This window comes from Odontesthes bonariensis, chromosome 13 (genome assembly GCF_027942865.1).
Source record: "Odontesthes bonariensis isolate fOdoBon6 chromosome 13, fOdoBon6.hap1, whole genome shotgun sequence".
Taxonomy (NCBI): domain Eukaryota; kingdom Metazoa; phylum Chordata; class Actinopteri; order Atheriniformes; family Atherinopsidae; genus Odontesthes; species Odontesthes bonariensis.
The window spans coordinates 20233788-20247419 of NC_134518.1; the positions used below are offsets into that span (position 1 = coordinate 20233788).

The following is a 13632-nucleotide window of genomic DNA, read 5'->3' on the forward strand; positions in this document are numbered from 1 at the left end:
GAAACACACAAATCTTGTGTCTCCTTTTCAAGCTCTGCAGAAAGAAAATCTGACAGAGGTTTCTTCCTATGTCACTAACATTCAACCACACATCCATGCACATGTGGAGTAGAAACATGAACAAACACCCGCTGGTTACAGTGAGCAAGAGTGTCAATGTATCACCAGAAAGACACAGGTCTTTGAATACACACAACAGAAGTAACACAAAGACACACTGATTGAATACAGAGAGAGTCTGCCTGAATAGACGAGATAAGGGGGAGCACGATTCACTGTACTGACGATGTTTAACTTCAGTGGACACGTTACACACACATCTGTCAGTGGAGAGAAAGCTGTAGTTTGAACAAACACCTTCAAAAACCGTCTGAATGAACAAAAAGAATCTCAAAATATGAGAGCTGAAAAACAGGCTGTTTTGAGCCGTCTCTGAAAAAGTTGCCATCTTATAAATACCAAGTATTTAAACAACACTGGGCGAATTTTCTGTGGAAACCGGAATGCAATGACTGCATAATAGAATAGAATAGAATAGAATAGCTCAGACTACTCAGAAAAAGAGTCATCCCAGGAAAAACAACAGCATCAGTCATTTCAGTGAGTGCACAATGACCCCCTATGTTTATACTCAGCTAAGACCTTTCACAGCCATAAGAATTATGACTGCAATCTTTTTGGGGCAAAGAAGAAAAAAATTAGATCTTGTTCCAGAGCAACAAAGTCTGCAGGAAGAAGATGGATGGGACAACAAAATGATGAACTGAAAAAAGCTGCGATTCATTTCCTTCTCTTCCATCACCAAAATGTTTCCCTCCCAAGGTATTTTTGTACCCTAACTGAGCCTAACCTCCACAGTATGAAGTAAGAAACCATTTCAATTTTTCAAAAGATAATCTGTGACAAATGTGGAAACCACTCACAATGTCGTGGTAATAATCACATCTGAGCTGAAAACAGTTAAACGTGTTTGATTCCACGGATCCCAGAATACAGAAGTCCTTCAAATAGTACAAACCCCATTTCAGTGCTCAATCTTGTTTGAGCCCAATGATTTGTATTTATGTATTGAATCTACAGTGTGCATTTTCTTCCATATACTGACATGCATCTTCACCATTAGAATGAAATGCTGCATTTAACGTACTTCAGAGGAAGGAATTTGGAACTTGAAATTGTTATTTTCTACATTCAAAAGCTACACTTGACAAAATCATGGCTTCCAAGCTTGCTTTGTTCCGAACATTAAACACTCATCATCTGTTCACTGAAGACCTAAAACTGTGTAGAATGCACAGAAATATTTTGTGTTTACTGTGTAAGCCTCCTTTTAGAGGAATAACATTGATTTCTTCTAGTTTTTGCCCACATCATCTTCTCCTTTTACTGTATTACAGCCATTTAAGTTAATGCAACTTTTTTAAACATGTCTTGTATATGCCCCAGCATAGTCCGATCAGTTTTGAGTCAACATTGTTTTTCTTTAAATTCAACATCAGTGCCACAGAAGCCACCATTTTGATTAAGTAGTGGCACAGTGATGCAGACACAATGATGCACATTGATGTGTAAGCGCTCACACTGCAGATGTCACTTTCAGTTTAACACAGAGGTATAAATCGAGCTTCAGGTTTTTCGTTCCTTTGGCTAAAAACTTATGAGAAATGTTTACGGTTTAACTGCAGAGGTTCACTCTTTGAAGGAGCCATTTCTATGATTTAATGACATCTAGTGGTGACTTTGCAGATTGCATAAAACTGAATACTCCTTGCTGCTTTCCCTGGTTACTTGAAATGGGCAGTTTTAATAAAAAGTAAATAAATAAAAGTCTGTGTTTGTGAATGCTCTCTGCAATGCTAACCAGCACTGCCAGATGCAGACCAGTATTTCTCAACAGCGCAGCGAGTTACATCTGTGAAAGTCACCTGGGAATATTAAAACACTCGACAATGTTTGTAAATGTATCTGCAAATGTGGTTTATAAATTCGTCTGAGAAGAGTGACTGTTAATGCCGCTCTATGCAGCAGATTGGTAAGTGTTCACAAACATAACTGGTTTTAGTGTAATTAGAAAATTAGATTAACTCAGAGCTTATGTTCTACTGCTGCTTCGACTTCACATACACATTTGAGCTCAGTTTTTCATTGCTCTCTCTTGAATTAAACGCTTTGCTGGCTCTGGATTTTTATCCATGGTCGTGCCGACATTTTAGACTGGTTGGTCTCCATGGTTTCTGCGAACAGGCTGCTTGGGTTAAGATAGAACGGATACATTTTGGTCACCAGTTGATGTCCAACAGTTCCCGCCTCACATCTCACTGACATACGCACTATCGTCAGATGTTCTTGTGATTCCTAAATGGTCTTTGTCTAAATGTAACTTATCTTGCTTTTGCTGATCTGAGTATCTTGATGCAAAGTTTGCCTACACAAACAGCTTCCTTTAGATGTTCCAGCCAGCTGCCAGATATAACATGCATAGACTCCCATACACTGATGGCTTGTCTTTCACATAGTCCCTCTGCACCTGTTTTTCATCTCGATTAAAACATGGTTCTTGTACATGACAAAATGACATCCTAAGATTAATAAAACACCCTTTTTAGCTTTTTTCTTTTCCCTTTTGTTACCAGAGCCTATATTAAGAACTATTTGAATCGTTATAACTAATCATTTGAATGTTTGTTTGTTTGTTTTTTCACTAAAGCTCTATTTCAAATTGGATATACAAATCATCACGATTATCTTACGATGTCTTAGGGATACAGCTCATACCACACAAAGTAATTGAAGAATTACCTTTCCAACTGTTTCTAACAAGAAAACCAAATCAACTCTGTGAAGCTAATACTCCAACAGGCTGACGGACCCCAGCCTCACTGCAAGTCACGAAACAGTTGTGTAAAATTAATCTATTAATCGTGTTGATGCAAACATAATGAACCAAAAAGTCATTTCATGTTTGTGCAAATGACTATTTGGCTCATCATGTTTGAACCAAAAGGAATGATAGATGCATATTACATAACTGCGTCATGAATTAACTAGGTTTGGCTTCATTACATTAGACCAAGCACCAAACCCTTCCAACACATTAAACCTGACATCGTTTGTACTGCCTCTCTGTCCTGTCCAAACTGCTGTGGATCACTCTGTGTGCCAGCCACTTCCCATCATTTATCAATTATTACACACCAGACCATTTACAGGAATCGACATGACAGTTTGGGTTGGAGGGAGGGAGAAGAAAAAAAGATGACATTTGGCCGTGGAGCTGAAGGGTAAAAAGCATGTTACTGTAGAAACAGAGGGTGTTGACAAGCACAGAATGTGGTGAACAGGCACTGAATAATAAATTGGCATGTTAGTTGCTGTCCAGTCTTATCATACGATGGCTGGATGGAATCTGTCAGTGATGAGCACACAGACGAGAGGAGGAAGAAAAAGCCGAAAGCACGGAGGGAAAGAAAGATGGAGGGAATGAATGAAATAAGACAGGACTGGAATAACTGCAGAAAGTGAGAAGACTGTAGGACAAACAAGCTGAGCAAGATGGATAGGTTGTAAAGGGGAATAGAGTAGGGACTTGGGAGGGAGATGTAGATGTCAAGAGTAAAAGGAGAGGAAGGAAGGAGGGATGGATAAGTGGAATACAAGGAGAAAAGAGAGAAAACTGCACCTGGCCTCTAACAGGTTCTCTGACATTTGAGTTATCAGGAGCAAAATAGATTAAATCAATGATCCTGCCAGAGACTGGAATGGCATGTAATACCACCCAGATCTACAAGTCAGTTTTCCTGTAGAAAAAAAAAAACAATATGTCAGTTGCTCCAACACCAGACTACAAATAAGCTGTGCAGCAAGGCTGGAGAACAGTTAGTGTGCAGCGAGTCAGCAAGCACCGCCAGAGTAATGTCGCCCCTAAAGTCAATCTGCTGTATATAATATCATCGCGTCTCAAAGATGGTTCATTTCCCCCATATCATTTTCAGGCTTTTAAAGGGACTTAAAAAAAATGAAAAAAAGAGAATAATTCTGTGTGCTTGAGAGCATATATTTGGGTGTCTGCAGTCCTTACTGACTCAAAAAAACACAACCCTGTCCCTCAGAATTCTCCAAGTCTGAAAATATCTCATTCAGTGAGCCGTTCAGATTTGTATTGGATTTCTACAGTATATCACACCCCCAGCTTAGAGTTGAAATATCCAGCCTCCTCATCTTTATCACCACTCAACTTCAGATTGAAATCATGCTGCATGCACTTTGACACAAAGGCTAAACTCAATTACTCTTGCTCTTTGCTGTGCTTTGAATGTAAGACCGGGTTTTGGATGTTTGAATTATTGTCTTACATAAACTATCGGAGGGCTGCGGGTAAAGTAAGAGCACGAGGACAACTTCGGCCGTATAACTCGATCCACTTTAATGTCCGACCAAAACAAAACGTCAACTCTCACATCTTACATATTACTCCGCCAATCTTAATCATCACTCACATTACCTGCACGTAAAGTGCGCCATATTATATAGTTCCAGATGACACTTAAGCAGCAGAATATAATATTTAGAAATGTAGAAACAATTAGATAAATTAAGTGGACTCAAAATAATGAACAATGCAAAATAAGGCAATCTGCTGTATATGTATTCACACCAAAATAAATCTCCTCTTACATTAACAACAAAATCCACACCAGCAGTTATTTAGTTCACCTAAGTAAGAAATGAATGTATGCCTCTCTGAACAGAAGTGTAAATTCATGACTGGGAGACAGTGTAGTAGTTTTGTTTTTCTGCTCTCATTTGACCAAAGCCTGTAAGGGACATTTCATCAAGACCTCAGAAAATTGTGTCAAGCTGTGGAAAAAGGGCAAATACAGTATGTCCATCTCTAAGATTTATCAATAGATTTTAACGACCGATTCATTGTTGTTGGACACAATTTGTATTTTTTTCGCATAGGCTACATGAACACAAAAAACAATGAAAAAAAAATTTGATTCAGTTTTTCCATTGTTAACTGCCATCAGTCCACATGAGAGCTGGTGGGCTTAGTCACAAAATACCAAAAACAGGCGACATATACCACAAGCAGGAAAGCGAATGATTTACATTAACTGGATGATGGGTCTCACCTATCTAAAAACAGATCAAGTTGTACAGTTATGAAAAATGTCTCCAATTCAGAAGTCCTGCCAGCTGTCACAAAAAAAGGAATATAAGGCTAGAGTTCTACCGCAAACTCAGTACAATGCAAATGAGAGGAATGTCACTTGATTTGAAAATTAAACATAATTAAGGAGACAGCTTTGAGCTGAAATAATTGGTTGATTATAATGTAAAGCTGAAGCTGTTTTTATTTTTGGTGATTCAATTCACACAGCTGCAAAAAATTAAACTACGATCATTATGTCCCATCAACAATTGCTCGTAGAGGTTGTTCTGAGGTCAAGTAGCGACAAGCATAACTTTTTAATAAATCTTGCTGGATGATAAGCAGCAACTGAAAACTGAAGTATTTCCAGACTGTGGGAAAAAAAAGGAAAAAGGAAAAAAGAAAAAACACTGTAACACACAGACAATAATTGTAAATGCCTGGGTGTAAAGTTCTGTATTTAAACCCCAACACCTCTAAGACCTTATACCTCCACATGCAGACTTTGTTGGTATTTAAATAGCCTCGGGGTTTTGTGTGGCTACAGCCTCAAACTGCTTAATTTCACCGGCACTGTTTTCATAGTGCACGCACGCTGACCCTTTGAGTCATTTGTTCAGAGGTTGCAGTCATCTTTTAGCGACACGTAGATGAGATCCATTCAGTCATTATGGGTTTTCAAAGTATTTCTTTCAAATGAAAAGACTTGAAGAACAAGGACCAACTCGCTGGTTTAGCATCAGCTTAGCATCTAGACACTTTTGGTGGTAAAACAAAAAGAGCAACTTGTGATATGTCGAAAAGTGGATACATCTCACCAAATTGTTGCCAGTTGTGGGCACCAATCTTTAACCGAAATGAAAAATGAGATGACTGGTGACCAATGGTGGTCACAGTGTTTTACCTCTTTAAAAATAAAAATGGGGGGGGTGGGGGGGTGGGGGGGGGTGCTTTGGTAAATCTGCTCAGTCTTGAGTTTCTCTCCATGACAACAGGCTTCACTGAAGGCCACGGTGGCCGATTTTCTGTCCCACAGTAAATCTCTCAGAAAGATTCACCACTGCTTTCCGGCCACAAACTTTATGTCGGCTGTCAAGATGTGAAAAATAACCCACACCTGCAAGCCGATACACAGATGAGACCTTTTGCAGAGTTCTCTGAACTCCAGTCAGCTCGAGGGGGAAATAGTATGAAACACACCAGCACAATGCTGTTCATCCAGCCGTCCTTCTGCCTTGTTGAAAAAAAGGTAGTGGCCCATTTTCTACAAATGCTTTATACACAGCATCACCTTGCCTGTGGGTGCTACTGTACTCCGGCCCTGTCATCCTCCTCCAGCTACTCTTCCTGGACACAGAGCGTTTTCTTCCTCAGAAGTGAAGGTGAAAACGCCATTCTTTCATTTTTGTCAACTACAGATACAGTCTTGTGAAAACTGAAGTACACCCTCTGCCTTTCCAGCTTTAAGATTAGGTAAAGAGATCCTCAGTTGAACAACAGAAACCCATGATATATTTCACTGTCATTATTTATTTAACAAAAACAAAGTCAAATCACAGAAGCAGTGTGTCGAAAACAAAGCCTGGCCCGTGTTTCATTTGCTTTTAGAAACACTTTCAGCAGCAATAACTTGAAGTATCCGGTGTATGTCATGACGTCATGAGTCTGGAATTGTTTATAGTATTGCTTCATTGAGTTTTTTGCAGACAATTGCAGACATCTCTTAAAGCTGTTTAATAATCAACAATCTTTTTTTACTCTCTTAATCCCATGGAAGCTGTAAGAGTTTACTTTGTTTATCACTTACTGCTTCTGCTTTTGGACATGGTATAATGTGTCAAGTGTTGTTTTCATGTCTTGTGTTTACTTTGATATAGCTCTTGATACGGGCCAGATGACATTTTATTATGTCCTGATATGTTAAACCTTAGAATTGAAAGGGTCCTTTCCTTTTACTGCGACAGTAAATCTTTACACTCCAGTGGTTAGTGTGTAGTAAATCAAAACTCCTCCAGTTGTTTGCTTTCTCTGTTTGGTTTCCATTTTCCTCCCTCTGTAGTCGATGAAAGTGAAATGAGAGTTAACTGTATGCAGACTAATGACTGATTGATTTGCTGGGTGGAGGATGGCATCTCCTCCCCAGTGAGTCTTTCCTATGTGAATTTTTATGCACTTCATTATGTATTGAACATTTTCCGTGTCCTCTGTGGAGCGTTTAAAGTGACATGACAGCATTTTGGAGCTGAGCAACACACACACACACACACACAAACACACACATAAACAGATAGACGATAGCAAATGCAGACACGCATCCACCTCAAAGCCATTTACATGGCGCTCACTCAGAAGACAAAAGAGAATAATTATGTACACAAACTTGTCTATTCCCATCCTCCCTTTTTCTCATTTGCTCCTCTTTCCCTGCTTTTCCTATTTGAATACAGACCAACTGAATCCCCCAACTCAAAGGGGTTTCAGAAAATATCTGAAATGAAAATGAAGCTCCTAAATATTTTATTAAATGCTTACAAGGAACACTGCAGATATGAGTCGCTGTGCCTAATGACAGTGAAACTGTGAAAATCCACCTTGTTCTGTGTCATTCATCAGCCGACAGAGTATGAGCTGCGTCGTCAGCAAGCTTTCTGGTCCTAAATATGGAAAGCTTTGTTTGGTAAAGGCTCCAGTTCTGCTCCAATCTCCTCTGGCAGTGTTGGAAATCATAGTAATTGCATCTTGAGAGAAGTAGATGAGAGATCTGATGCCCTCTGCTGTGCAGCGTGAGAAACACAAATCTGAACATGAGATACCAAAACTGAGTGAAACATTAGAATCGTGCCAAGAAATGCATAAAAGAATATGAAGCCATTTTAGAATAATATTTTTATCTTAAAGACCAGATATGGTGAGCCATGTACAGCAAATTTTAAAACAGACTGCCTGCAGGAGAAGGAAGATTAACTTTTGTATGATCCTCCCGTTCACAACAGAAGAAAACTTTGAAGCCTTCAACTTTCTTGTTTTGTGTTTTTGTTTCGTTAAAGGTGGTTTGTTTCTTTTTTTTCAGCGAGCACTCAGAGGCAAATCTAAAAAAGATTGAGCAGATTTGAAAAGATCAGAGTTGAGACTTTTTTTTTTATTTTAGAGGCATTCTTAAGGGAGGAAGCAAGTTCAAATTATGAGGAAAAAAAGAGAGCAGATTTGATCTAAAACATGCCTTGAACTGGACTCAAACTATGATGTGAAGCTTCTTTGGCAAGGAGAAGAAGGCCTGCTGTGGATTTTCGATTGAACAGGGATTTGTTAGCTGATGGCTGCCACCAGGTGCTTTCAAATGTGCCCAATTTGCTGCAGGTTGGCAGCAGGAAGCACCAGAGGGCAGGCTGCATGGAGAGGATAAGTGGAATGGTGCAGGCTGTGTACAGCCTGGTGCTTTTAACAGAGTTTTCTGAGATGAGAGGAAGCTGAGAAGAAGTTTAGGGGTTTAGGCGGTGCGGAGAGTGACAGACAGGCAGAGATTAACTGAGTGTACAACCAATGACGAAAGGGATTTGGTGTAATCAGCCTGCAACTAAAAAAGAAAGAGAGACGAGCCAAAGAGAAGCCTGAGATCTCTGTGGAGCTGGAAGTACAACTGTTATTTTCTTAAATGATTATTTACAGGAATGTTGGGTGTTATTAATACATGGCTGTTAGAGACTGAAAAAAAGATGGAGGATACAATGAGACAGAGCAGATGATGGGACAGGAAGCATCAAAGATGCACAAGATTGTACTGGTTCTAATGCCTCAGGCTGCAGACCAGAGCAAACATATCAAGGTCTGGAGACTAATTTGTTTATCTTGGTCTTGAAATACAGATGTACAACATGTGTTTTTGGGGAAATGGAAACATATAGACACACACAAAATGGCAACAGTATATCTGAAAACAACATCTCATTTAGATCTAAGCTTATTTAACCTTTTTAGTACAGTCAACAGCTATTAACTTACTTAGTCATCATTGTATTACTGTATTATAGCCTTTAAATTGATTACATTTAAATATACTTTGTCATTTTTTTGTCATTTTCCACTGATTTACTTTATGTTTATAATTTGTTTATATTTGTTTAACTTCAAGTTTGTTCTTTATATTTTCAGTTCCTCTCTGTGAAGTTACCACAGCGATATACTGACTTTTCCTTGATTTTACACCTCACGATTTGTTTCTAAACACAGTTCTCTTACATAATTAAAAAAAAAGAGTACTTTATATTTGTTTGGAAACTTTGAGATGGTTATTTAATTTGTTTTTGATTAATTATTTGTTTTACAAGTCTGAGAGTTTAGAGTTTGATGTTTTTGGCTCGAGGCAGAGCATATCAATCGATCGAAATTCTATTTTTTTTCCTGTCATAAAATGTCTCATATTTCTGAAAGGATGATCTGAGACAAGAAGTACAAATTGGAGTTGTGTTTTTATTTTTCAGCTAACTTGTATTTTGTCAGAGCTACCAGTGGAGGTCAGTGTTGCTCTGACAGGTGTTACAAAGTGAACATTATTTTGGGGTACCCTTATTCCCTGGACTGTGTCTTTCCTTTCAGTATTCTGAATGGATAAAACCCTCACTGCTTTCTGCTTCACCAGCCATGCTGCTACTGATATGAGTATATTTTTGCTACTGAGAGAAGAAGAGGTAAACTCTTCATTTTCCTCAATTTATTGCTGCAGCTTTTAAACTGTTCTAAAATGCTGACTGTTAAAGGTCATCTGAAAAAGAGACTGTAAGATGAAGTTTAGTGTCAAACTTGCAGCCAGGCCTCTTGGCAACAGGAAGAAATTGTCCTTCTTAGCCTCTATGTCAGCATCTAATTGAAGGAAGTAATTTTGTCGTGGTGCAGTGAGTGGAGAGATGGAAGGAAACAAGGAGGGGAGATTGTTTCAGTATCTTAAAAGCTGTATTTTACAAACTCACTGATCAAGCGTGAATTTTGAAAGGATTCATGTAAATTCTGTGTTTTGGATCCAGAGGCAAACATTACATTTTGGAGATAATCAATGCCACCAAAGGCAGAATCATATTTGAAGAGCTACCTGCTTTTCTAATGAGATGGAGGACACAGAAGATATCTGTGAGAAATCTGTGTGTGGAGTTTTACAGACATTTCAGTTATGAAGCACTCGTGTTATCTGATCTTCACCAATTATCTGGAAAAGTGATCCTTTGACAAACAAAATATTAGACACCATTAGGCGCTATTAGAAAAAAAAACATAAAACCAAATAAGACCACTTTAGATGAGTCTCTTTTTCCACTTACTCCAAATGGCTTCATAAACAGCTTACAGCTATCCAGTTTCTAATGCAAAGATTATCTGAAAGTGACCAAAAATAGAGCCAAGATTCTCATAATAACTCGACCACAATTTCACACAATATCTCTCACTGAACAGTTGTTAACACAAGCCACAAAACTACACAACTGTAATGTCTCTTTAAGGAGCCGGTAGTTGTATGTGTGTGTGTGAGAGACTTTGAGTTTATGACCATTGTTTAATCAGATGAAGCTCCCAACGGAGCTCTGAAAAATAGCAGATGTGGACCTGCGTGTGTGTGTGTGTGTATGATTCTGATATTTTCCAGAAGCAGAAAGCTTGGTCCTGCAGCTCATATCCTGTGTGGGCGTTTTAATGACTGTGTGTCCATCCCGTGTGGGATTTTTACATACATGTGCAGCATGCTCCTGAAAGCTTCTCGACTTTTGTGCGTTCGTGTGTGTGTGTGTTTTATTTCTTATGACAGAATGAGACTGTTCATGTCACTTCGTTGGTCCTCTAAGGAGTCATTTGTTATGTAACAGAAACCTCAGAGGCACCTCCTCCATGACGTTATGAGAGTGTGAGACCTCGAGGGCATTTCTACCCACTGTGGTTGCATGCTTGAACCATCCAAAAACATGTGTGAGCATCCGGGTTTGTCTTTGTGTATCTACTTCAGCTATATGTGTGTGACTGACTGGAATTCTTTGACGTTTCCCATCCCTCCGGACAAAATGTCAATTGGTTCAAAGAGCATTATACTGTCAGTGTGTGTGTGTGCCTTCAGGGGGCTGCTGCGCTGCAGTTTCTGAGGCATCACGTACATTTGCCGGCGCTGCTTCCATACGTCAAGAGTAAAATCACCCAAAACAAGCTGAAAAAAAATGTATCCCTTTAATGTCGCATGCTCACACAAAAACAGTTACATCCACACGCTCACACGCAGAACAAAAGCTATTGCATCACAATAATAAAACCCTATTCTTCCTCTCAACATCATGTGTCTGCAGCTCCATTTTCCTGCCACCACAGCAACACGTTTTATTACCGACATTCATCACAAGAGCACAATCAGACACACACACCCTGCTCTGTGTCAACCACATCTTTCTTCTCTATTAGCTGCTTACTCCCTTCATCTCTGTCTCCTTCACTCCAACCCTCTGGAGAACACACTGAACAGAACGAGGTCGACCGCAGACAAGAGTAGAGACGGAGAGGAGGAGAGAAACGAGTTGCAGCAGCTGAAAATGGAAGATGAAGTTGACTCAACTTTAACTTCTGTTTTCCTGACACCTCTGTGTTTGCTTGCCTGTGACATTCTTGTGCACAACACAGTACTGCTACCTTTGTTGGCAACTTGAGGAACTTGACGTATTTTCTTCAACTTGCACAAAGATCATCATACAATGTATTCTGCTCATATTCAAGCCCTTACATACCTTTTATGAGAGTCCCAGTGACCAGTCTGTGAAGAGACGAGGCGAACTTTACAAGTCCCTGTTTGCAGCGCTTAGCACAGCCCGCCATCCTCACTGTTACCCGGGACACAGCAGGCTGGGCAGGGCCAGAGAAGGACAGGGAGTCCCCAGTCAACGTCAGCAGTGATCAAAGTGACTGCCCACAACTTCTTCTGGAGCAGCGTGTAAATCCAACACTAGTGAGGGAAGTAGAGGCGAGTCCGCTCTCCTCACTGTGTCGCCTTTCTTCCTGCTAAGCTGGTGGGAAGAAAAAAGAAACAGTGATCTCCAGCTGCTTTCCCTGCATTCACTCCTCCACTCCTCCTTCTCCATCCCACCTCTGAATGTGTCCACATTTGTGACTGCTTGAGTGTGAAATATGTGTGAAAGGTGAAGAGACAGTAAGAATGCCAGAGGCAGAGAGGGGTGTTAAAGATTAAAAAAAAAAATCTGTGTCCAAGGAAAGAGTGTGTTAAAGATGTTCTTACACTCCAAGTTTCCAAGAAACTTCTGAGTCTGAGTCTGCAGCCAGCCTGTGGGAAATAAAGTAATGAAGCAATCTACTGAACTCCTGCTGGTTTTTCCCTTCTCCTTATTTCCTTCCCCCCTGCTTATCAAATTCAACCTCACTCTTAAGAGGGGGAGCAGTAATCCAGTTTCAGCACCAGTGACAATGGACAGCTCCTACAATGCAGAGAAAGCACACTGAGCAAGCTCTGCATCTCTGTGGGCAAACACACACACACACACACACACGCACACACATATACTGCACACACTCCTCCTTCAGCCCCTCCCACAACCCTCACTACACATGAAGACACATTTGGCATTTATCAGCGATTTAAAATGAGCTGTGCGCAAGTATGTGATCTTTTATTGGCAAATATCAAATTCAGCATATGTTCTAAGGTAATCACCATCATTAGAAAAAGAACATACTTATCTGTACAGTCTGTCTTTACATAGAGATTAGTAAGAACATTTTGCTGAGATACACATCTTTACTTAATAAGTAATGTCAAAGACTAAAGTAACTAAAGTTGTGATGTTTTTTTCTTCTGTTTATCAAATACTAAGTCAGTTTATTTTCAGAGCACCTTTCTCAGAGAAAAATCACAAAGTGCTTCCAATGAAATGAGAAAAGGAAAATACCGCCTTTAAACATCTGAAAATAAACTGAGAGGCTTGATCATGCAGAAAAAAGCTAAAAAGTTAGCACCAAGAGGTGAAAATGAATGTTATAGGTAAGAAGTGAAAAAACAGAAAAACTGGAGTCCCGTGTCCACTTCCCTTTGGTTCCGTTTGAAAGTATTTTGTAAAGTCTAAGATGATGAAGAGCTTTAAAAATGTGGTGTTTTTTTTCATTTGTTTAGAACATTTGAGCATTAGAGCTCAATGTTTTATTTTTCTTATTTTTGAATCATCACATCAATAATATTGTAACTAAAACACTACATTGTAGATAAATTCCTTTGGGAAGTTAGTCTTGACCGTCAAGTTTTTTTTTATTCTTTTCCTTTAGCTATGCTGCACCCTTTGGTTCAAATCAGTTGGATCTGAGGGAGCCTGTTTCTTTAAAAGAATATGTAAAAGGTTTGGATGCAGTGGATGCAGGCACATCTGACCTGCTATAACTGAGGTTGAGTTGTCCTGATATTTCTGGCTTTTAGCTATGATGTATATGATTGCTGTTCTCTCAGTAGTTTA

General features: G+C 39.5%; 1 protein-coding gene across 1 annotated transcript in view; it reads right to left on the reverse strand.

The window, feature by feature from the left end:
- The window catches only part of kcnip1a (Kv channel interacting protein 1 a), a 47103-nt gene extending 35096 nt beyond the window's left edge, over nt 1-12007 (reverse strand). The window contains exon 1 of the mRNA XM_075481442.1: nt 11905-12007. Coding sequence (XP_075337557.1) covers nt 11905-11992 — 88 coding nt within the window. The 5' untranslated portion in view covers nt 11993-12007. The remainder of the gene's footprint in view (nt 1-11904) is intronic.
- Nucleotides 12008-13632: the final 1625 nt, after the last annotated feature.